The 26,547-nt window shown below is 42.2% G+C and overlaps 1 protein-coding gene across 5 annotated transcripts in view; it reads left to right on the top strand.

The window, feature by feature from the left end:
* The window catches only part of LOC122926798 (solute carrier family 35 member E2A-like), a 67,464-nt gene extending 52,361 nt beyond the window's left edge, over nucleotides 1-15,103 (top strand). For all 5 annotated transcript variants that reach the window (XM_044278283.1, XM_044278284.1, XM_044278287.1 and 2 more), the window contains exons 7-9: nucleotides 179-251; nucleotides 1,785-1,930; nucleotides 13,505-15,103. In XM_044278283.1, the coding sequence (XP_044134218.1) occupies nucleotides 179-251; nucleotides 1,785-1,930; nucleotides 13,505-13,736 (451 nt within the window). In that variant the 3' untranslated portion in view covers nucleotides 13,737-15,103. The remainder of the gene's footprint in view (nucleotides 1-178; nucleotides 252-1,784; nucleotides 1,931-13,504) is intronic.
* Nucleotides 15,104-26,547: the final 11,444 nt, after the last annotated feature.

Here is a 26,547-nt window from a genome sequence, read left to right as displayed (position 1 = left end):
TTATTCTTATTAAAAATGCAGAACTGTGGCAGTAAGGGACGTTCATTCAGCTACACGTGAAGCAATTGACAGAATGTACAGAGCACCGTGCTTCTCTTTCATGCGGAGGGTAGAATCATGCCTAATGCCAGAGATTTTTCAACTTCTTTCTAAAAGTTTTATTGTAATTTTTTTGTAGACCACCTGAACTCCAGTTTTACACCAGTGCCGCAGCTGTGATATTGTTAATTCCAACGTGGATTTTCATGGTGGTGAGTATTGAATACCTGAGAACACACACAAAAACTACTGAACAGTCTTGGGCCTCATGCACACGACCGCAGTCAGCTTTTTCCAGAGAAGTCTATCATATGCTTTATCTTTTTGTGGGACAGACATACAGATGCGGAAAGCACACTGATCATCCATGTGCTTTTCGCATCCGTATGTCTTTTCCGCAAAAATAAATAATCTGTCTGCAATGCGGACAGCGGACTGATTGAAGTCATTGGGTTTGCAAAAAATGAGGATGGCACTCGGACTGCATCTATATTTTGCAGACTGAAAAACGGACACTGTCCTGTGCATGGGGCCTTGAATTCAGCTTGTGTGATGATTACCATGCTAGCTGCAATGTCATAGTGTTATAAAATGTTACATAGTTTGGTGTTTATATGCCCATAGCTTCCATAGAGCACACTGCAAAATTTAGCATTCATAAAAGTATGTTCACAACGTGTTTTATGTTTGTGAACATAGCCATAGGCCCTGTTCATCCAACAGATGTCATAAGTGTCCTTTTGGCCTCAGTTGGAGTTGTGTATGTGTCGTAATACCATTTTAATATGCAGAATTCGCTCTATATTGCGTTGCTATGAGTGATGATATACTGTGGTCTGTCTCTTATTTCCTGCTTTATTTTCCCAAGTCATCTCTGTTACAGCACCCCTTAGATCACCCCTGACGGGACAGGAAAAACAGGTACAGAGGTGTTAAAAAGCACCTCCCCATCCTCCTCCTTCAGTGATTTGCCAAGAACCTCTGAGGCAGAAGTTATGCAAATTATAATAATACTCCCTAAATGTTATTCTTTGGTGTATCTCAGGGGTGCTGTTGTGGAGACAACTAGGAAAAGGTGCAATTACTTTTACCGGTAATTGGGTTTCCTGGAAGTCTCCACGACTGATAGTTTCCCCCATATCTTTTTATAGGTTTAAGTATGATCATTTGCATAGCTTCTGCCTCAGAGGTCCTTGGTAAACCACTGAAGGTGGGTGTTTTTCTTTTTTGTCCCATCAGGATGGGGTGATCACAGGGGTCCTGTCGTGGAGATTTTTCCAAGAAACCCAATTACACTATAAGTGCAATTTGCAGATTTCTCCTCCATGATGAGCATCTCATTATTTTGCATGCCTGGGTATTGTTACACAAGTATATATATATACCTCTACCCACTACGAAGTTCACATCTGCGGTCGAGGTTCTGGACATAAAAACTTTTGCATGCAGCGGTATTTTGTCTGGCAGAATGCGCAATAGAAACCTATACCAGAACAGAAGAACTGGAGTGCCGCGAACGTGAACTTCAGTGGTCAGCAACAGGCTTTTATGCCAGAAATGTCATCGTACCTGGCTGCTTTTCTGCAGCATTGTGCTTAGAGAAGATTTTGGTTACCCCTTGGTGGAGTTAGAAGCAGTGGAGTCTGTACCCATGATTCCTTTTTCTAGATTTTAGATACCGAGTAGAATGCAAAAGACAAAATGTTAATATTCAGTGATCATTTATATGCATTTGCTTAATACAGGACGCACCTTTGACTGGGAAGAGTGGGAGAAAATTCAGCTACAGTTGGGACGTTATTGTGTTGCTTCTTATTGATGGAGTCTTATTCCATTTACAAAGCGTCACAGCCTATGCACTAATGGGGAAGATATCGCCTGTAACATTCAGGTATTGAATTTAATATATTGTGTATTTTTATGTAAATTACTATGAACATGACTGAAGCAGAAGTGAATACAGGCTGGACAATTAAAGGGCACCTGTCAGAAGATTTGTGCCTATGAAACTGTCTGACCTGTTACATATTTGTTTGGCAGCTGAAGACATCTGTGTTGGTCCCATGTTCATATGTGCCCGCATTGCTTAGAAAAATTATGTTTTAATATATGCAAATGAGCTTCTAGGAGCAACAGGGGCATTGCCATTGCACCTAGAGAATCGGCTCTCCCTGCCACTGCTGCGCCCTCTCCACTTGGATTGATGGGGCCAGGCAGTGAAAACATCAAACCTGGACCTGTCAATCAAAGTGCAGAGGGTGTGGCAGTTGCAAGGAGAGCTAAGCTTTTAGGTGTAATGGCAACGCCCCCGTTGCTCCTAGAGGCTAATTTGCATATATTAAAACATCTTTTTTTTTTCTCAGCAATGCGGGCACATGAGAACATGGGACCAACAAAGATGCCTTCAGCTGCCAAGTGTACATGTAACAGGTCAGCCAGTGTCATTGGTACAAATCTGCTGCCAGATGCCCTTTATAATGAACAGATATGTGATTGACAATAGTGGTTACCAAAATAGCAGAGAATGACTATTGTTACTAATGTTATTAGAGGAGTGCAGATACAAATGGCAGAAAATTACATACAGAAACACAATCCATAAGGAGAAGAGAGCGCCACCACCTCAATCATCAAATGCATAACTACTGCAAATATGTGGTGAAAACATCATCTACTTTTTAGGATTGTCAAGTTAGTAAATATGGTCAACACATTGGCTTTTGGTTCCTTTTTCATGTGGGATATCTCCAGACACACGTGCCAAATGTTCTCATAATCCCTCATATATCTGACCTATGGTAAAAAAAATATATAGATTTTTGTGTTAGTTTTTTGTTTATGAACTCACAACAAACTAACAATTTACAACTAAATAATTTATAACAACTTACAATAAATTAATTGACTAACATATAAGTGGCCTGTTTGGTACCACCACTTGTCTGCGGCTTTTCTAGTCCTACTTGTTTCTCCATGTGGAGCCCTTTTGTTTTCTATTTCCTCTTGTTTTGCTGGTAGCCTCCTAAATTATCTGATTTAATACATAAACAGCTTATCTAGGAGTAAGAAGGAAAGAAAGAAAAAACGAAGAGAAAACATAAAAAAAATGGGCCCAAAGCAAAATAGGCGCTCAGCGGATTTTTCTGGGGTAAAATCAGTCCCCAGATCTCTTGAAGTGGTAAAAATAGACCAGTTCTTAAAATCGCCAAAGATTACTACCAGAGCAGGACAAAAAGGGTTGCAGGATACTAGCTCCAAAGGAAATAATAATTCTGCAGTTATGGAGGAGTAAGTAATAAAAGAACCTGCTCAGGGGATAGAGAGGATGGAGGATGGAGAATTATCTAATGTTGATTTCTCCCCGTTAAAAGAAATATTGCTGATGGTGATGCAAAATGGGGAATTAATACAGGACATCTCAATCCAGCTTGGATCAATTCAGACTGATGTAGTCTTAATAAGGGAGGACGTATCTAAGATTTGAGATAATTAATATTGTGGAGCACTCCTTGGGTGTTCTACAGAATTAATTTAAGGTATCAAAACCTGAGATCTCTACCTTTTTAAAGATGGATTTTTGACACCCTTAGGAAAAAAATGGTGGAGGACAGGTCGAGGAGATGCAATATGAGAATTTTAGGCCTCTTTCACACGGGCGTTGCGTGTGAGGGCCGAACAAGATGCGGGTGTGTTGCAGGAAAATGCGCGAGTGCAAAGCGTTTTAATGCGTTTTGCGTGAGAAAAATCTTCATGTTTGGTACCCAGACCCGAACCCAGACTTCACAGAAGTTCGGGTTGGGTTAGGTGTTGTGTAGATTTTATTATTTTCCCTTATAACATGGTTATAAGAGAAAATGGCATTCTTAATACAGAATGCTAAGTAAATTAGGGATGGAGGGGTTAAAAAAAAAAAATAATTATTAAACTCACCTCATCCACTTGTTTGTGCAGCCCGGCTTGTCGTCTTTCTTCTTTGAGGACCTGGGAGGAAAAGAACCTTTTGGTGACGTCACTGAGCTCATCACATGGTCCATCACCATGGTGATAGACCATGTGATGAGCGCAGTGACGCCACCAAAGATCCTTTTCTTCCCAGGTCCTCAAAGAAGGAGAAAGAAGACAAGCCGGGCTGTGAGAACAAGTGGATGAGGCGAGTTTAATATTTATAATATATTTTTTTTTAACCCCTCCATCCCTAATTTACTTAGCATTCTGTATTAAGCATGCTATTATTTTCCTTTATAACCATGTTATAAGGGAAAATAATAAAGATCGGGTCCCAATAGTCTCCTAGCAACCATGCTTGAAAATCGCACCGCATCCACACTTGCTTGCGGATGCTTGCGATTTTCACGCAGCCTCATAAACTTCTATGGGGCCTGCGTTGCGTGAAAAACGCACAATATAGAGCTTGCTGCGATTATCACGCAACGCACAAGTGATAAGTGAAAATCACTGCTCATGTACACAGCCCCATAGAAATGAATGGGTCCGGCTTCAGTGCGGGTGCAATGCGTTCACCTCACGCATTGCACCCGCGCAAAATTCTCGTCTGTGTGAAAGGGGCCTTAGGGCTACCTGAGGGTGCCGAGGATAAAAATCTTACTCAATTTCTACAAATGTTGATTTCAGAGAAGTTTGGAAAATAAAATTTTTCCCCATTGTTTTTAGTGGAAAGGGCTCACCGGGTCCCCGGAGGTAAACAAATCCCACGGTCACTTCTGGTTAAGATAATGGGAATAGACTGGCTTTCTTTCTGGACTTTTCCAAAGAGGGCCAAGAAAGGAGACGTTCATTCATTGCAGTTAAAAAGTGTCTACAAGAAAAGGATATTAACCCTTTGGCTACCGGAGGTTTTTTATTTTTGCGTTTTTATTTTTCTTCCCTATTTTCTGTGATCCATAGCTTTTTTTTTTTATATATATTTCCGGCCACACAGCTGTATGAGGGCTATATTTTTTGCCGGACAAGATGTACTTTCTAATGCCATTAATTATGGCAAAAAAATGTAGTGGGAAGCGGGGAAAAAATTCCAAATGGGGTATAATTGGAAAAAAAAAATGCAATCCCTCCTCCGTTTTACAGGTTTTGTTCCCACAGCGTTTTGTTTGCGGCAAAACTGACCCATGCCCTTTATTCTCTGGGTCAGTATGATTACACAGATAACCCCATACATTCTTTATGTCTATATAGTGTAAAAATAGATTTAAACTTTGAGAGTTTTTATTTATTTTTTATATCCCCATATTCTGACACCCATAACTTTTATACTTATGTCTACTGAGCTGTTTAGGGGCTCATTTTTTGCGTACCAATCTGTACTTTTAATTGATACCATTTTGGGGTATGCGTGACTTTTTGATCACATTTTATGAATTTTTTGGGGGTAAGAGAAGCAATGAAAAAATGGCAAATCGCCCATTTTGACCCTTTTTTCCATTATGCCATTCACCGTATTGGATTTTTTTTTCTTTTTTTTTTATAGTATGGGCATTTTTGGTTGTGGTGATACTCATGATTATATTTATTGGTATTTAGGTATTTAATTTTTAATATTTTAGTAAAAAAAATAATGTGTGATCATTATGTGCCTCATATATGATATAAGCTTATTAAAAAAAAAAAGTATAATTTTGGTCTATCAGAAATTTTTTATTAGCTTATTTTGTTTACTTTTGCTCATTTCTTATCCTGGCCTGCCATCTGGTGGCCAAAATAAGAATTGCAGCTTGAATACTGTTAGCCTCATCAGTAAGGTTTACAGTATTCAGCGCAACTGCCTGGATTGGACACATGGGGCATTGTCAGGAAGCCCGGAAGCGCGAGCTTCCGTACATGTACGGCGCTGGTAGCGAAAGGGTTAAGTACTTATTTGCTTATCCAGCTAAACTTCAGATCATCTCTGAGGATGGAACTCATTTTTTTGATGCCTCGGATCTTGCTATGGATTAGCTTGATCGGAATAATATCTGATTAACCATCTTGTTTGGTAGTCATGGTGGGGCTGGGTAGCTGTGAGAGGGGGAGGGATGGTTATAGTTGAGAGATCTGTTGCAGAATGTGGCAGATCAATTGGATTGGGGAGTTAGGGGTGGGTTGTGATGCGTCTCATAGGATAGGGGGAAGGATTTGTTTAAAAAAAATTCCGTAGGTAGGGAGTTTTGCCTGTTGGTTCGAATGCTTACTTGGAATGTTCGGGGGTTGGAAGATAAACTAAAGAGACAAGCGGTCTTTGACCTTGTGTGGAGACATCTACCAGCGATTGTTTGTCTGGTGGAAACCCATCTGTCTGAGGATACACAAGTAGAAAAGGGCTCCGGCACCAGAAGGACGTAGTGAAAAATCCCGGTCTTTATTTTGTCACCACAATACAGATACATCCAGCGACAGTGACACTGCACCCACTTCTCCCCACGATCTACGCGTTTCGAACAATGTTGTTCTTAGTCATGATCATGACTAAGAACAACATTGTTCGAAACGCGTAGATCGTGGGGAGAAGTGGGTGCAGTGTCACTGTCGCTGGATGTATCTGTATTGTGGTGACAAAATAAAGACCGGGATTTTTCACTACGTCCTTCTGGTGCCGGAGCCCTTTTCTACTTGTGTATCTACCTTGGACTGGCTTGAGTCCGCCCCGTGCACCGTCACACAGGATCGAAAGGTGAGCTGGCTACAAACCCTTTTTCTGTCTGAGGATACTTCCCTGCGAATCGCCAGGGGATTGGCTGCGCAGAGGTATCACTCCACGTTTACTAGTAATTCTTGGGAAGTGACGGTCTTTATTCATAGGGCGATTGATTTAGTCTGCGAGACATCCTCTTCTTATATTGTAAACACACCGGAAAAATATGTATCCTAGCTTTTGTTTCTATCCCACCTCCATTCTCTCTTTATGTGCTTAACTCCTTGCTATCTTTTATGGATCAATGGCCTGAATGTCCTTCATTAGTTATTGGGGATTTTAATTTGTGTTATCAATCCTACAATAGACAGGGTTTAAATGGGGGTGGTCATTCTTCTGTTCAATGGCCTACCTTGGCACGCTTTTGCCAGAAAGCTGGTTTTGAGGACGTTTAGGGCATGGGAGAAGAGCATACTCGTGTATCAGTAAAGCTATGTCTAGGATAGATCTTGCCCTAATGAATATAAAATATGAGTTATGTAAAACAGATTAAATATGAGACAAGGTCTCTTTCGGACCATGTGCCTATGTCCCTTGCCTGGCCTATGATGGGAATATAGGGAGACCCCCATTTAGATTAAATCCCCATTGGAAATCAGTAATGGAGAATCATGAAATAATACAACAGGAGATTGAGCGCTTTTGGGGGTATTAATTATAATTCAGCTGAAATTCAGGTAGTGTGGGATGCCTTTAAAAGGGGTTCTGTGGGAACATAAAAAAAATCTTAAAACATCATCTAAAGATCATACAATCTGCTATGGATTAAAACCTTGTAACTGTCAAGCAATTTTGCTTCCACAATTCATACTTCATGCTCCCAGTAAATCCTGTTGTTTACAGCCCTGAAGTTCCTGGTAGTGGGAGTGGATTAGCTTAGACCAAAACAATTCCCATAGTTCTGTGCGCCTCCAGTTCAAGCCAGTTTGTAAACGCCCACTACACCTTTCCGGTTAGTGAAGCCTCAGCCACTACCCCGTCTGTTCATCAGCCCGGGCTGTTTCTTCCTGTTTCCTCCCACACAGCTTCTGAGAAAGTGGACTCTGCCCAGCCCTGCTTCTGGAACCAGAGTAGGGGAAAAAGCAGCGCAAGCGCAGAAGTGTCCTATGTGTGCTTGTTCTATTCATGCTGAAGTCCAGCCGTCCCACAGCTTGTCACGTCACGACTTGTATCCACTGCCTCGAAGTAAGGCATGCCGGGATAACTAGTCGTGATGTCAGCACAAGAAATGCTTCCTAGATGAGGAAGGTCACGTGACCGCTATCTAAATTGGCGGCCAGAGATGAGATCGGCACAGCAAGTAAATTGGTAAGTAGCAGGGCATGGCTGGGGAGAGTGAATGGAAAATAAAATAGTGAAAGTGTAGAACCCCTTTAAGGCCTTCATGAGGTGAATATTTTTTTTTTTTTGTAATATTGCTAATTTAAGGAAGGGGTAGGGCATCAGTGAGAAAAAGTTAAAAGAACTAGCAGAATTAGCTACACAATCCTTCTATAGGAAGAAGACTGAAGAAAATAGGAAAGTTATGCAGAAGGCTAGTCAAGCCTATTCCGACTTTTTATTAGAGAAGGCTCAACAGAGGGTCAAAAATATTTCACAGCGGCTGTGGTCTCACTTGTCGCTGCCAAAGCCTTTGACAGTGTTGAGCGGGACTATTTATGGGCATAAAATGGGTTTTGGCCCTGTTTTTTTACGATGGGTGAAACTTTTATATAGTGAGCCTCGGGCTAGAATTAGAGTGAATGTGCAGTTGTCTCCTGCTATTGCTTTGGAGAGGGGAACGAGGCAGGGCTGCCCATTATCCCCTTTTTTATTTGCGTTGGCAATAGAACCGTTAGCTTGTATTCTGAGAACCTCGCGGTTGGTGCGGGGGTTTGAGAGGGGTGCCTTTGAACGTGTATCTTTATATGCGGACGATCTGCTATTTGGCCATGTCCCTGGATGTTATTTCTATTTCAGAATTTGGGAGGCACTCAGGGCTCCTTATCAATTGGGACAAGTCGGTAATTCTCCCACTGTCCCCACACCCACAAACGTTGAGTATGAGGTCTTCTAAATGAAAGCTAGTATCCTCCTTTAACTATCTAGGGGTGACAATAGCTGTGGACTTGAATAGATATATTCAAGATAATCTGTTGCCTATGTTAGAAAGGTTCAGGAGTAAAATTGCCTTGTGGCATAAGTTGCCAATATCTTTGGTAGGTAGAGGCAACTTGTTGACAATTATTTTAATGCTGCAACTTTTATACGTATTACACAACTCTCCAGTCTGGATCCCTCTGCACTACTTCTATAAGGTGCAGCAACTGTTTCCTTTTTTTTCTATGGAAAAATAATAACGGTAGGATTAAATACGAGACCCTACAGAGGAACAAGGATGCGGGTGGTCTGGCATTGCCTAACCCTTTGTTGTACTTCCTATCAGCTCAATTGCAGCACTTTAAGGGTTGGGGCGAGTTGCGTGGGATGGGAAAGAATGGAAGGCTAATGGAATGGGCCATGGGTAGATTCCCACCCTTAGTGGTGATGGAAGGTGATGTGCGTATGTCAATGAGTTCTATTCCAACTTTACAACTCATGAGGAAGGTATGGGCTAAAGCGAAAGGTATCCTGGGATTGTCTGGGTTGGTCAATGTGTCACCTGTTTGGCATAATCCTATGCTCCCTGAACTAGCTAAGCTAAACAGGTTTTCATTATGGGAGAAGAAGGGGATTTGGAATCTAGCACATCTTTATTCGCACGGAGTGTTCAAACAATTTCAACAGTTATGCTCCGAATTCACCTTACCAGCTACCCAGTTCTATAAATATCTACAGCTAGGGACGCTGTTGATGCTCAATCACATATAGCAGAGATACAATTTAGTTCCTGCCAAACCTTAAATATGGTGGTGCGAGCGGGCTCGGTGAAATGAGCTATTTCCATTGTTTATCAAGCCCTACTTGTGGAATTTTAGCATATCCCCTTAAAGTCAGGAGAGGTTGGGAATAAAATGTGGGTAGCATCTCAGATGCCCAATGGGAAGAGGTATTGGCCCTTACGCCGAGTCTGTCCCTGAGAGAAGCTGCGCGATTATCCCATTTGTACTTATTACATAGTGTATAAGACCTCTCTATTTTTATTTAAAATAGGATACTGGGATAGCCCGGGGTGCCCAAAGTGTACAGCAGCAGAGGCAGATTTGTTTCATATGCTTTGGGCATGTCCTTTTATTATCTGCCTATTGGACAGCGGTGGTGCAACTAATTAATAAAGTATACAGTACACGTCTAGGTTCCCGATCCCAGGATGAGCTTGTTGGGAATTCTGCCGGTGGAGGATGTACAAGTGGTTATCACCATTGGTATTAACAGAATGCTGTATCAAGCGCCAAAACGTTAGCGGCAAAATGGATGCAACCAACGCCTCCCGTGGTATCGGAGTATGTGAATAGACTGAATGCGATTGTTCGTTTGGAGAGTGGGGTCTATCTAAAAAGGAACAGTTTGTCTAAGTTTGAAGCTATTTGGGGTGCATGGATCGATAACTCAGGGTGCTGTAGCCCGTGGCTGGCACTTACCAGGGGGATCTTAACGATCCATTTAACCTTTGTGTTTGGCGAGTGTGGATGTGGCTTTGGAAGGTGGAGAAAGTGTTGATGCTGGTACAGCTGTTGGATGGAGTAGGGATTAGTGAGATACTTGGTGCTCTATCAATATAATGGGCCTGGATGTATAGGTGTCTAGGGGATACGATACTTACAATAATACATGCACTTTCCCATGATGTTGATGCCCCCTGCTGTCTTCAAATTGGGATTTGTGGTGTTGACACCCTGGAGGTGACTGAATGGGTTATACTACTGATAATGGGTATTATGCCTACTGCTCTGTATGTCTATATTCTTTTCTAGGAGGAGACCATATATGAACTTTTATCAGGGCATCCTGGAAAACTGTTATCTAGAGTGATTTCCAATCAAGAGCAAAAAAATATACCGTATTTTTTGCCGTGTAAGATGCTTCCCTCCCCCCAAATGGCAGTGCGTCTTATGGGGCAAATACTGCAGTTTACACTGATACACCGGCGACCGCATGCTGCACAGTGCGGCCAGAGGGTTTATCAGCAGGGAGGGAGGAGGGGCTGGGGGCCGGCATCTGGTTTAGGAATGGCAGCGGGGGCCGGTGCAGTCACTGCACTAGGCCCCGCTCACTGTAGTAATCTTATCAAAGTGTAGGCATTGTTTAACAATGGAATTAATCTTCGTTCCAGCAGCCTGTACTACTGTACTTACTAACTTCCTTAGCAGGCATGACTAGCAGGAATAATAATGGGATGGCACAACATGGAGCCATAAGAATGGATGTTCCAGATTTTTTATTACATGGGGAGTGCATGAAACTATTAAAACGGTCATGTCAGGAGCGGTGACAGGTCCTCTTTAACCCGTAGAGGACTCGCATTTTACATGTACGGTTCTGGTGGATGCGGGTGCAGGAGCTGTGCCTGCCCGATCAGCGGCACGGACCCGACAGTCACTGACAGCCGAGCCCCTGCTGCATACGCTGGCATCAGTGAAAACACTGATGTCGGCGTATTAACCCCTTGTATGCCGCGGTCAAAGCTGACCGCGGTGTGCGGAGGGTACTGGTGCCCTCTGCATCTCAATCGGGTCCCCGCGCTGCAGTGGCGGGGTCACGATGGCAGAGAAGGCAAGCCCGATGCCTTCCGTAGGCATTGGGGCTTATTTTCTACGGAAGCCTGTGACAGGATGAAACATCCGAAGTCGATTTGCATAAAACTTTGTTCTAATACAGCAAGGAGCAGGAGCTCCGTACAGTATTAGAATGTATTGGCTCCGATGAGCCGAAGTTATTGCTTTGCGAAGTCTCGCGAGACTTAGTACAAGTATTAGAACAAAGTTTTATGCAAAACGACTTTGGATGTTTCATCCGAAGTCGATTCACTCATCCCTAATTGTAATACATTGCAGCAGGGATCAGACCCTAGAAGTTGAAGTCCCATAGTGGGACAAAAAAAAAAAAAAAGTTTCATAAAAAAAATATATATTATTTCTCAAAATAAAACACATAAAATTGTAAAACATATTGGGTTTTCCCACGTTCCCACATCCGTAATGACGGCTATATAAAAATATCACATGGCCCGAACGCCGTAGAAAAAAATTAAATAAAAACCGTAATAAAACAAACTTTTTTTTTTTGTTACCTTACATCACAAAAAGTGCAACACCAAGTGATCAAAAAGGCATATGCCCCCTAAAATAGTACCAATCAAACCATCACCTCATCCCGCAAAAAATGAGCCCCTACATAAAACAATCAGGCAAAAAATAAAAAAAACTATGGAGACACTAAAACATGAGGTGAACACCGTAAAAAAAGCCATTTTTTTTGTCACCTTTACATCACCAAACGATCAAAAAGTCATACGCATCCCAAAATAAAACCAATCAAACAGTCATCTTATCCCGCAAAAATACCCTACCTAAGACAATTGGATTTCAGAATATAGACACTAAAAATCTATTTTTATTTTTTTTTTCAAAAATGCTTTATTATGTAAAACTGAAACAACAACAAAAAATTGTCCTATTTGGTATTGTGTCCGTAACAACATGCTCTATAAAAATAGCACATGATCTAACTTGTTAGATGAACATTGTAAAAAAAATAAAAACTGTGCCAAAACATCCATTTTTTGTTACCTTACCCCAAAAAAGTGTAATATAAAGCAACCAAAAATCATATGTACCCTAAAATAGTACTAACAAAACTGCCACCTTATCCCGTATTCTAAAATGGGGTTACTTTTTTGGAGTTTCTACTCTAGGGGTGCATCAGGGAGTCTTAGAATGTTACATGGCAACTTAAAATTATCCAAGTGAAATCTGCCCTCCATAAACCACATGGCATTCCTTTCCTTCTGTGCCCTGCCGTGTGCCTGTACAGCAGTTTACGATCACAAATGGGGTGTTTCTGTAAACTACAGAATCAGGGTAATAAATATTGAGTTTTGTTTGGCTGTTAACCTTTGCTTTGTTAGTGGAAAAAATTTATTAAAATGTAAAATCTGCCAAAAAAGTGAAATTCTGAAATTTGATCTACATTTTCCTTTAATTCTTGTGGAACACCTAAAGGGTTAACAAAGTTTGCAAAATCATTTTTGAGTACCTTGAGGGGTGTAGTTTCTAAAATGGGGTCATTTTTGGGTGGTTTCTATTATGTAAGCCTCGCAAAGTGACTTCAGACCTAAACTGGTCCCTAAAAATTGGGTTTTTGAAGATTTCTAAAAAATTTTTAAGATTTGCTTCAAAACTTCTAAGCCTTGTAACATCCCCAAAAAATAAAATATCATTCCCAAAATGATCCAAACATGAAGTAGACATATGGGGAATGTAAAGTAATAACTATTTTTGTATGTATTACTATGTATTATAGAAGTAGAGAAATTGAAACTTGGAAATTTGCAATTTTTAACAATTTCTTTTTTTGTAAATTTGGTATTTTTTTTATAAATGAATTTTTTTAACTTCATTTTCCAGTGTCATGAAGTACAATATGTGACGAAAAAACCATCTCAGAATGGCCTGGCTAAGTCAAAGCGTTTTAAGTTATCACCACATAAAGTGACACTAGTCAGATTTGCAAAAAATGGCCTGGTCCTTAAGGTGAAATAAGGCTGTGTCCTTAAGGGGTTAAGAACAGTTGATCTGCTCGTTACCATAAAAGTCTGATGAATTGAAAATTAAAATATGTTGACTTTTTGTGTCGTTTCAGCGTTGCCAGCACTGTGAAACATGCACTTTCTATTTGGCTCAGTATTATCATTTTTGGGAATAAAATCACCAGCCTTTCTGCCATTGGAACTGTGTTTGTGATCATTGGTGTCCTGCTCTACAATAAAGCGAGGCAGCATCAACGAGAAACAATCCGAATGCTGACTACCCAACCAAACACTGAGGACTCTGAACCACTAATAGGACCGGACCAGAAATCGCATGAGAAATAAAACTGCTCCGTTTCTCTTCTGCCATTGACATTCTTCCGCTGCTATAGGGCAGCCCTCATTAGATCAACAAGGCCACCAGGGGACAATGATTCTCATAGAGAGACCATTCAGTTCTGGATTTGGGTGTTGAAATTCAGTGCAAATGTTACTTGATAGTATCCCAAATTCTTCCAGGATTTTACCTCGCGGCACACAAATTGGAGTTATGTATGTGGCACTGTTGGCAAATCACCTGCCCATACAAAACACAGGATCTGACATCATGAATTTGTCTACATTTCATCGCATTATAATTCCTAATTCAAATGACCATTGAATGGCAGATGTGAAGCCATACTAGTGGGTGAAATAACCTTCAATCCCGGTGGCCTCAATACGGGACCAACCACTAAAGCAAGCAGCAATGCAAAGCTAGCTGAAGTTCCCAGGGACCAGGCAATATGGCTTATGCCTGCTTTAGATTTTGTCTAGAAATCAATGGGTTTTTTTATTGCTCAAATCCCATTTTTTTCTTGGTCTAATAAGTGTTGTTATATTAACATTAAAACTTATTAAAATAAATGGAAGGGTCTTAGGGAATATCCAAGTTATAGGCTGTGTTCACTCTTGCAACATTTTTTATTGCAGCGGTGTATAAAAATGAAGCAACTTTGTAATCTTAAAAAATATTACAAAGTATTTTGGGCATACAGCTCTTATGTAGAACTATGTGACTTCAAACCTTGCTTCTTGACTGACCCTGCCGCTATATGTCACAACTGCTCAGGTCCTGTAGATAGGAGACAAAACGGTAGGATGTTTTTCAAAGTGTTTTAGATGCATTAAAGTAATAAAAAATGATAGCAAAAAGTGCATATTAGGTGCTTACACATTACAACATGGTGACCACGTAGAATGTACTCCAATGTGTGAGCACCTAGTGTACACATGCTGGCTCTTCTGTCTTCTACTGCATTCCTGAGAATATCTACATTAGAAATATTACTTGGTCCTGATATACTAATGCTTACGATACCTGATTGAGTTTTATAATCCACCTAAATGGATAATAAAGGCTGGCTATCTGAGAAGAAACAGAATGCAGAGCCAGCCTGCGATATCCCTGTAGAGGGATCAGCAGCCTCCAGTGCCCCAACTGTTGTGAAACTATAACTCTCAGCATGCTCCATTCACTTCTCAGCAAAAATGCATGCTGGAAGTGTTTTTCAGGCTCGAGTGCCCCATGCTTTACCATGCAAGTAAATGCTTTAGAGGGGTTGTCTCATCACGGACAATGGGGGCATATCGCTAGGCTATGCCTCCATTGTCTTATAGGTGCGTGTCCCACAGCTGGGACCCGAACCTATATCGAGAACGGAGCCCCGCAAGGTGGTGGCTGGAGGTCTCCGGTCTGGCCACCACCAAGCCGGCTCCCCATAGAAGTGAATGGGAGAGTACCGCGCATGTGTGGCCCCCGCTCCCATTCACTTCTATGAGGCCAACAGAAATAGCCTGAGGCCAGCACTCAGGCTATTTTCGCCAGCCCCATAGAAATTGAATGGAGGGCTGCTGCGCAGTGCGCCCCCCCTTCACTTTCGGGGCTACGTTCTCTATATAGGTGTGGATTCCACCGGTGGGACCCGCACCTATAAGACAATGGGGGCATATCCTAGCGCTTTAACAGCACGTCGACACAGGACGTCATTCGCATCGGAAAAATCTACTTCTAAATGCGCATGAGTTATATTTTCATTTCACCCTTTGTATTGTAAAAGATGAGATCTACTGTAGAAATCCATAGCATAAATGAACATGTTGCAGTTTGAATACCTGCTTCACAGGTCAGTTTATGCTGGCATTACGATACAATATTGGCTATTCACAATTCTTCTTCAGGACGCATCAGTAGCAGTAGATATTTATCTTGGCATATACTGGGACTTTTCACCACTCCTGACATGCCTGTTTTGATATTCTTATGGCTGTATGTTGTACCATTCCTTTATTATTTCTGCTAGCAGTTATGAATGAATTACTAGCAGAGGGGTGGTAACCAGTTTGGGGGGGGGGGGGTTCTACCTGCACAGTCTGACAATGGCAGCTCTGACTGGATAGTGAGACTATACATGGACACCCCCCAACTGGTTAAAGGGGTTATCCCATCTTAGACAATCGGGCATATCGCTAGGATATGCCCCTATTGTCTGATAGGTGCGGGTCCCAAGGAGAACTGAGAGGAGACAGTTGAGGTGGGTGCACTGCGCATGCGCAGCCACCCTCTATTCATTTCTATGGAGCCTCCGAAAATAGCCGAGCCAGTGCGCTCCCATTCACTTCAATGGGAGAGGCGGGGAGCTACGCCTGGTGGTGGATGGACCCTGGGAAACCCGGGGTCCTCCAGCCACAACTCTTCCTGGCTCCGTTTTCCTTGTAGGTGTGGGACCCGCAACTATCAGACAATGGGGGTATATCTTAGCCATATGCCCCCATTGTCTAAGATGGGATAACCCCTTTAGCACCCCTCTGTACCCTTACTGTAGACTGCTAGCAATTCAGAACTTCTAGTAGGAATAATAAAGGAATAGCAGTGCCTAGAGCCATAAGAATTGATGCTCCTGAATTATTACATGGAGAATACATGAAGCTATTAAAACAGGCATGTCGGGAGTGGCGACAGGTCCTCTTTAATGCACATCAATAAATATTAGTTAGCTAGTGAGGATTTATCCAGTGTCCTAGAAAGCAGGCCATATGAAGCTGTATTTTTCTTGTTTTTATTGTCTGAGCTGTTGAGCACTTCTGATGGCTGGGAACTTGGGAAGCACTCCATCACACTCTACTGTATTGTACCCTGAAGCTTCGGTCATACAGTACTTGGCCTTACAAGTAGATGACGCCTGTCTGCATACGATCTCCTTAGGGCAGACAAGTGAGTTCAATGCAAGAAACTCGCTGCGTGTGGCAGTGAGAGTTCCCATTCTGACCTCCGCTCCTCTGACAGGATCACACCGCATTATAGTGATTTATAACGCTGTGTGTCCCTATGAGATCTGCAGTCTTCTGTAGTAGATACAGGTCTCACAGGGACACACAGCCTTATAACTCATTATAACGCTGTGTGATCCTGTCAGAATGAGAACTCTCACTGCCACACGCAGCGAGTTTCTTAAGCTGAACTTGCCTGTGTGGGCCCTAGGGCTCATCCGCATGAACATATTTTGCTTCCGTGTCCATTCCGTGTTTTTTTTTTTTTTTGTGTGGCCCGTATGTGGAACCATTCACTTTAATGGGGCCGCAAGAAAATTCTGTGGTGGTCCAATTCCCCATGTCCGTTCCGCAAAAAAAAAATAAAAAATAGAACAAGTCCTATTATTGTCCACATAACGGACAAGGATAGGACTGTTCTATTATGGGCAAGCAGTTCCGTTCCGCAAAATGTGGAATGCACACAGACGTCATCCATATATTTTGTGGACCGCAAAATACATACTGTTGTGTGCTTGAGCCCTTAAAGGGAATCTGTCATCATGGGAAACTCCCAGAAACCAGTATAAAGAGATGTAATCTCTGACTCCATTTCCCTCCCCTCGGTAAGCCGGTGGACGATCCGTGCTCTGTATTGTAATGCATCTCCCAGAGTAAAGCCTCATTCACACTTCAGTGTTTTGGTCAGTGATTTCCATCAGTGATTGTGATCCAAAACCAGAATTGGAGCCTCCACAGACATGAGGTAAGGGAAAGATCTGCACCTGTTCTGTGTTTTGAGCCGCATCTGGTTTTGGCTGGAAATCACTGACCGCACACTGACGTGTGAATGAGGCCTAATAGTACAGCGGACTCTTAGATGCCTCAATACAGAGCAGAATGCAGTCGTGAGCTTGCCATGCAGATTAGAGGACTGTTGGCCAAACCCGCTGATAAAGGTGGGACTGGCTGACCATCTGTGTATGGGGCCCTCTGTAAACTCCCTTGAAGTTAGTGGAGAGAAGGGTCGGGCATGTTTGATTTCAACCTGCTCAGTCCTTTTGTTCTGTCAGACAGCAGCTTTCTCGCAGCCTTCATGTGTATGCAGTAGTTCGTCCACAGCTGATGTGTGAGGAGTTCAGAGATTATAAAAAAAAAAAATGGGAATTTGATTCTTCACCTTTCCGTCTATAAATGTAGTCGTTGACCGTTCCATGCATCTCCTTGGACAACCTTAATTAGCATGAATATAAATGCAATCCTCTTCTGTTGCCAAAATGTCTGTTTCAGCGTCGTATTGTGCCGCGTGGATTCTGTTCAGCAGTAACAATATGGTGGGGTCTTTGACATAATTACTGTCACTCATCAAAGGAAACGTCCCTTATTTTTTCTTCTGAAGCCAGTGACTGTTGTCTATGTGATGACGACTGCCCCGGGATGACATCACAGAACTGACATCAAGAACAGGGACTTGCAACAACGTTTGTGATGCCGCCTCCATAACGTCATGTCGTTCATACCTGTGGATTGTACAGAAGTCTATTTTATATGAACTGTGGGGAAAGCTTTTTGTAGAAAACCTCCTACTTCTGAGCTGTGGTTGTGTGTATTGTGTGTACAGCATCCTATTTATATTTGTGACCAATGCAGTTATCGTTATGTAAGAAAGAAAATGCCATTACTTGAAACGTATTGATTCCGTTAGTATTTAATTACTTTGTTCACCCACTAGGATTCTAGGCTCGCAACAAACGCAACTCTCACCAGTTCACAGAGCCAGTAGGCTTCAAGTGATTGTAGCGTCATATTGGTGTAAAACAATGTGTAGATCGTATATCCGGTAAATGAAATCAACGGCGGCAAGGAGCTGGTGTGGTGTGCGCCATTAATTGGTAAATGTGTTTTGACTGCGGAGGTTCCACTCCTAAACTCTCCCCTTTTAAGAAAAGTGGTAAGTGTATAAAAAAAAGGAGAAAATCACAAATTTTATTGCAAAACTGGATTTGAGACAATGTTTGCAGCTTTTCTCCACCAGGAAAGTTTCCTAGAACATTAGTAAATTCCCCCCATTTAATTCATTTACATATTTCTAGCTGTCTGCTGCCACCACTAGAGGGAGCTTAGGAGCCTCATCTGGTTCCTGATAATGATGATTCCAGTTGTACTTATGAGACCTATGATCTGTTTGGTTACCATGGACATCAGTTGTGGGTTTAGATGGACTGGAGATCCTCATTTATCTGAAGATTTTTGCATTCCTTGGGAATTTCTTGGTGGAATATGCACCAACAATGAACATGTTGCTTTTTTGCCAATGCATATTTTCAATCTACAGGTGGGAAAAAAATAATCTCTATCTGAACTATGGAGTGGGTTTTCTATTGAAAACAATAGAAGAAAGACTGGGAGCGAATATCACATGGATTTTGCTGCAGTAAACACACCAAATTCCACCTGGAAAATCCACCATGTGAATATGGTCTAAAGCTTATATTAGACTGGCAGATGATCCTTAAGATCATCGCTAATGAGCGTTCATATAAACGCTTGTTAGCGCTGATCTGGCAGTGTAATACTGATGCTGATTACCCCCCAATCGGGAAATTGGAATCTTTTTAGCAGATTTAAAAATTATCTTTTGTCGGCGGCAGATTGTGCTGTGTAATCACAATCTGCTGCCGGCAAAATTGCATTAGTGATCCCCCTCCCCATACCGCATTGTCGGAAAGGAACGCTTCCTTCCTGACAATCTCCTAGATGATCTGCAGGTCTACTATAAGCTTAAGGTTTCATGCACACGACCGTAGTTTAGGTCCACATCCGATCCGCATTTTTTTGAGGATCGGGTGCGGACCCTTTTCTTTTTTTTTTTTTTAAATTGGGCCTTAAAAGATGCTGCTCCGCAAAAAAGATAGAACATATCCTATTATTGTCCATTTTGTAAGCAAAAAACACATTTATTTCCTGCTGTGACCTAGCCGGGTTGTAATGTCGTGTGTGTGTATATCACCACATGCTGGTGACTTCATTGTGTGAGCAGAGGTGGAGGACTGTATTGTGTGTGTTTTCTATACGATAATACTGATCATTGCACTACAGCTTTAGATGCCTTAGACCTCTCGCACGTCTGTATCCGAGACAAGATGGTCAGTGGTTCATCCATTTTTGGTCTGTGTGTTTGGTTTTTTTCATCCGTATTCTACAAACCCTGCTAGGCTGAAAATTTCCAGAGCATCTCCTAGCAGCGATCTATGTTAAACCATCGACATGTAAACCATTCCCATTGTTTTCACAGAACCATAGACCTAACGTGCGTGAGAGATCACTGCCAAAAATAGGGCATGTATCTGTGGGCCCTCCGTGGTCCTTGGAAAATTACTGATGTGTGAAAGTCAATGGATACATGTGCTGTCTGTGGAGACCATGAACAACACTCATCCGTGACTTACATAGGAAAGGCCATATTCTGATTTTACAGTCTTTTTCTGCCGTGCCCGTTTTGTTCTGCCTTGTTTCGACAGCAAAACATTACTTTTTCTCAGTTGTACCTCTGTGCTCTATTTTACATGGGAAAAAAAACTAGTCATGTTCCAGCATATTGCAAATTACGTGTCACTTCCAGGGGAGAGAATGCTGACGTCTGCTATGTCCCCTTTGAATTGGCGTTATATAAAGAATATTAATATTATGTTAAAGGGTTATTTTCATCTGGAACATTTATGGCAGATTGATAGGATATGCTATAAATGCCTGATAGGTGTGGGTCGCTGTCTCGGGAAGGAAGCCAGTGCCCAGCTATTTTCAGAAGTGCCGTAGCAGTAAATGGAGAAGGCCACGAATGTAAGATAGGAGCGGGACCCACATGTAGCCTATTGATATGCCATAAATGTCCCAGATGGGAATACCCTTTAATGGCCACGAACGAGCTGCTAATTTCTACAATATGGCTAATGAAAATGAATCTGCATTGGCTATAAAAATATTATTTTCCCAACCATAATATTAATGCACCAAGGTATTCCTTGGAAACAGATCATAAAAACTATATTACAGTCTACAGTATAACTGTAATTATTACCCTCGTGGAAATAATAATTTTTTTGCATATGTTAAAAAGTAAACATTCCAGTAAACCAAAAATAGGGCAATATTTGTAGGCATGGGGATAAGGCTCTGTTCGGACTGGCGTCATAGCCTCCATATAACAGAAGCCAAGACGCTGTGGTGGGTAAAGGATTTATAAAGTTACTGACTCATAATGCTGTGAACACATGCAGTGTACGGACGGAGCCTAGGGCCACACACAGATGACGTCTATGTGCTATCCATTTTTCTCATGCACCCATTCATTTGAATGGACGAGTCTTGTGTGAAGTTTGGACCCAAAGAGTGCGTGGTGCGATTTTTCCATTCTTCACCCTGACAGGACACAGACGTCACTCATCTGAATGAGCCCTTAGTTGTGGGGTCTCTTATCAAATGAGCAACAAGGCTAGTTTTCATCAACGGAGCCTAATAACCGGTCTATAATGGTGTAATATTACGTAATGTTCCGGCTTGGAGCCATTTTAAAGAGTTTTAGGGAATGATATAAATAGTTCTTTTTTTTTTTTTTTTTATTTTTTTTTAAATCAGATCCCCTTCCCCCCAGATCTGCAGTCCGGAGAAAGTCCATAGTGAAATCTTATGATCCGTGTTGTCTGTAAGGATCGGTGATACAGTTTTTCTCTAAACTCTGTGTGGTTCCTCTTCTCATATATTGTTGGTCTTTTTAGGCCTATGTACATTTAACCCTTTCATTCATTCCAATACATAAGACTCTACGTGCTGATCCAGTGCGATAATTAAATTCCACCCAGAGTATATATCACTAGCAGTTCATTTTTAAACTAAAGTAGTCTCCGGTTGTTGTGAAACTACAACTCCCAGCGTCAGAGAATCTGCACCAAATCACAGTCCTACAACTGAGCTTCACTGTTAGAGTACTATAACACTAGCTTTAAAGTTTTCCGGTATTGAGTACCGTCACAGGGGCTCAATACCAGAAAAACTATTATCAGTTTTATCCTAATGCATTCGGACTGGAGAGCAATCCATTCAGTATGTATCAGGATGTCTTCAGTTCATTCACTGTTACGGTATTTGGCCGGAGAAAATACCGCAGCATGCTGCGGTATTTTCTCAGTCCAAAATTCCGGAACACTTGTCATTATTTTCCATTGCAATGCATTAACGCCAGATCCGGCACCAAGATGACACCGAAAAGACGGATCCCGTGTTTCAATGCATTTGTTAGACAGATCTGTCTACAAATGCTATCCGTTTGCACACGGATTTCCAGGTCCGGCAGGCAGTTCCGGATCTTCACAACGCAAGTGTGAACGTACCCTAAGGCACCCTTAAAATCCGACCATGTGGAATTTTTTGTGAGGTCATTTGCAACTTTTTCTTTCAGAGGGAAACATTGAGTTTGAGGTAATCTCACCATTGTACCATCCTTGACTTTGTTTTGCCTTGGGGCACGAGTCTTTGTTTTAGTAGTTTTTAGTACTATGTTCTGATTCTTTGCCTCTCAACTATGACTTTAAAGGATTTGTCCAGGATAGATATAGATTATTTTTTTAAACTGTTCCCCCTCACCCTCCATACGGCCACTGGTGGTCCAGTGAAGACAAGCTGGGTGCCACAAAGGCTGCACAGAGGGAGAGATCATGTAAGCCTAGCTCTTTGCACAGGTCCCGCTGGGAGGGGATGGGGGATAATAATGCTGGACAACCCCTTTTAATTTCATGTTCATCTTCTCTTATGGTTTTTATCATTCTTCTGACTCCCGTTCTTTGCTTGTTTATGTTTGTTATAAATGTACAATTTAGTATTTTGTTACTTATTTTATTGCATCTGACCGAACAGCATCTTCCCCTTGCAGACGTTGCCTTGTGAAATAATTGTGAATCTTAACATGTTTGATGCAATCCTTTCAGTTTGAATAAACGTGAAAAATAATCTGTTCAGCATTTTTTTTTTCAATTTATACTTCTACTCGGACAGAATGACCCCAGATCTAAACCACTGGCTGCAGACTCAAAACCCTTACAGGTCCAGGGGTAGAAAGGAGTAATGGTAGCATAGCCTTAATTTACAGTAGCCATTACTTTCATAATTATTTCAGTCTGAACCAGTAGAGCTTGACTACTCTAAAAATCCTTGGTTGTTACAGCAGTGAGTGTGGAACCGCTGCGCCAACCAACAGATTTGACTTTGGGTTATCCTCGCTGTCCCCTTTTTAAAAACTGTACAGGGATCTGGAGTTCACTGCAGTGGAACCACCAGGCTGCTACCTCCTAAAGTAGTCTGTGTAGTTGGCAGGTGACCCGCAGGGGTCAGAGACACTAGTGTGGAGCACTGATTGATCAGGCTAAGCTTAGGTTCATATGTTTTGCCCATCTGTTTAATGTATACGTTGGGGGCAAAAAGAAATAAAAAAGCATAGCACACTACTGCTGGAACTCTATGGTGAATGGATGCCACTATATGCATACATATTTTTGTATATGTTAAACGGATGGCAAAAACGTGATGTGAACCCCCCTCCTAAATTATAGTCCAAGACAGGCCAAGGTTAGGGAAGGCAGAGTACAGGCAATCCAAAAAACTGTCCGAGGGCAGGCAGTGAAGGGTCAAAACGGTTGAGATCAGGCAGCGGAGAATCTGGAATCGGGCAGACAAACAGAACAGCACACGTTCAGAGTAAATGGCATGCTAAAAACCTCTTGCTCAGGCACAGTCATTGGCTGGGGAAGAATTAGGCTGCAGACGCTGAATTGCATTATGAATTCCGTTACCACGGACCATAACACAATTCCATGACTGAATGTCTTTAGAGGCATTCCGTTATTCATTCCGTCATAACAGAAGTCTATGGCATACATAACGGATCAGTCAGGTTTCCTCTCCATCATGTTAGCACAGCAGCCCTGACGATGTTTTTCAGTGCAGCTCTGAGCGCTGACAGTGGGGAAATGAGAGCAGTAGGAAAATAAAAAATAGTGATCTGGACTCCTTATCTGTGGTGCTGCTCATGTATTACCGTAGCTAATACTCCAAAATCTGAGTGACTGTAATAATTTATAACGAATAAAAGCTACCGCTGCTCCAAAAAATCCAATAACAAAAATAAAACACAACTGATGCCCCGTTGTCACTTTGTTTTTTATTTTGTCCCTCTTTGGCATTGAGAGTGAGGGGAGCATATATGCATAGCCCTAAACAGCCCCGGGTGCCTAAAATGTATACTTCTCTCCCCTGCTAATATATTCTAATAAAGAGCCGCTCAATATATCCACAGGGATTGAAGAGCATCTGTCAGCAGCTTTGTACATATGAAACTTAGCATTACACCTACAGGCTCTGCTCTCTGAATTCGGATTGACAGGGCCGGGCTGTGTAAATGCGATCACGTCTGGCCCTGACTTCTAGTCTGCTGCTGTGCCATCCGGTTCAGCATCCAGCACAGGCGCAGTACAAGAAAGAGGCTCGTCTGTAGTTCTCTTCTGTACTGCAACGGATACTGAATGAGAATGAATGAAACACTTGAATTAATAGATGGGGCCCAGTATTTTTTTCCGTATAGTGCAGGGATGCTCAACCTGTGGCCCTCCAGCTGTTGTAAAACTACAACTCCCATCTTGCTTGGTTGTAGGCTTTCCGGGCATGCTGGGAGTTGTAGTTTTGCAAGAGCTTGGGAAGGCATCGCTTGGGAAGAAAGTTTGGTGACTGAGAAAGCCTAGGACTCCCACAGCATTATAATGATTTCTAATGCTGTGTGTGCCTTCCCGATATCGGCTGTAATGAATTGTACTGACACAATGCAGTCAGTACAATGCGTTACAATTGAGGTCGGAAAGGAGCACAAGGCATTATAAGCCATGGGTCCCTGTCACATGGGCTGACCAGACTTCCGGCTTTATGGTCCACTGTCCAGCAAAAGGTCTGGACACCGGGGAATCCTTCTTTTCTGTAGCTCAGTGCGCTCAGACAGCAGCATTACATGGAGCGCACACTGCAGCCATAGAGGGAACAAAAGCAACAGCATTCTAGAAGCAACCATATCTGCTGCAGTGAAAAAGCTGATGGACCTTTGATGATGTCACCATCATGTGATCAATGAAGGAGGGGTCGAAGATCAGCAGTGGTTGGGAAGAACCTGTTATGTGACAGAAAGGTAGTAGGGAGGAATCGGGCAACTAGAGGCCAGTAAGCCTGACATCAATAGTGGGGAAATTAATAGAAACCATACTTAAAGGGGTATTCCCATCACAATGATCACTGTTAAATCTCTTAATGATTTGACAGTGATAATTTTTCAAAATACATTTTATTACCCAATTCCCACCCTTTTTGAGAAAATAAGTCCCCTCTTACCTGATTGTTGTTTTTCTTCTCCCCTGGTTATGGCCACCTCTCCTGTCAAATCCCGCCAGGCCGTGCTTGCGCAGAAGACTGAAGAATCTCTCCCGGCCGAGCCGAGCCGAGCAATGTCCTGCACGCGCACGCGCCATGATGACTTCTTCCTGGCCAGTATAGTACAGAGCCATGAACGTGCATGCTGGCTCTGTACTATACAGGCCAGGAATAATTCACTATGGCGCATGCGCGTTCAGGACATTGCCCGGCCAGGAGAAAACTTCAGTCTTCGGCGCAAACGCGGCCTGGCCTGGAGAAGACGTCAATCAAGCACCGCCGAATCCAGGAAGTGAACGTCGCGCTGGACAAAGGTAAGTATGAAAACTGAAGATGGGAATTCCCCTTTAAGGAGAGGATTGTGGAACATCTAAAATCCCATGTATTGAAAGAAGAAAAACAGCATGGGTTTACTTCAGGGAGATCATGTCAAACTAATCTTATTGATTTTTTTTGATTAAGTGACTAAAATAATAGATGGCGGAGGTGCAGTAGACATCGCTTATCTAGACTTTAGTAAGGCTTTTGATACTGTCCCACATAGAAGGCTTATCAATAAAGTGCAGTCTTTGGGCTTGGACTCCCATATTGTAGAATGGATTAGGCAGTGGCTGAGGGACAGACAACAGAGGGTTGTAGTCAATGGAGTATATTCAGACCAAGGTCTTGTTACCAGTGGGGTACCTCAGGGATCTGTTCTAGGACCCATATTGTTTAATATCTTGATCAGCGAAATTGCAGAAGGCCTCGATGGTAAGGTGTGTCTTTTTGCTGATGACACAAAGATTTGTAACAGGGTTGATGTTCCTGGAGGGATACACCAAATGGAAAAGGATTTAGGAAAACTAGAGGTATGGTCAAAAATCTGGCAACTAACATTTTATGTTGATAAGTGCAAGATAATGCACCTGGGGCGTAAAAACCCAAGAGCAGAATATAAAATCAGTGATACAGTCCTAACCTCAGTATCTGAGGAAAGGGATTTAGGGTCATTATTTCAGAAGACTTAAAGGTAGGCAGACAATGTCATAGAGCAGCAGGAAATGCTAGCAGAATGCTTGGGTGTATAGGGAGAGGAATTACCAGTAGAAAGAGGGAGGTGCTCATGCCGCTCTACAGAGCACTAGTGAGACCTCATTTGGAGTATTGTGCGCAGTACTGGAGACCATATCTCCAGAAGGATATTGATACTTTGGAGAGAGTTCAGAGAAGAGCTACTAAACTAGTACATGGATTGCAGGATAAAACTTACCAGGAAAGATTAAAGGACCTTAACATGTAAAGCTTGGAAGAAAGACGAGGCAGAGGGGATATGATAGAAACTTTTAAATACATAAAGGGAATCTGTCCACGCCTCCAAACTGCAAAATAAATAGAACATGTTCTGTTTTTTTGCAGTGCAGACGAA

The sequence above is a fragment of the Bufo gargarizans genome, chromosome 2 (genome assembly GCF_014858855.1).
Source record: "Bufo gargarizans isolate SCDJY-AF-19 chromosome 2, ASM1485885v1, whole genome shotgun sequence".
Taxonomy (NCBI): domain Eukaryota; kingdom Metazoa; phylum Chordata; class Amphibia; order Anura; family Bufonidae; genus Bufo; species Bufo gargarizans.
The sequence above is the reverse complement of the archived record's forward strand: the minus strand, read 5'-3'. Positions and strand labels throughout refer to the sequence as shown.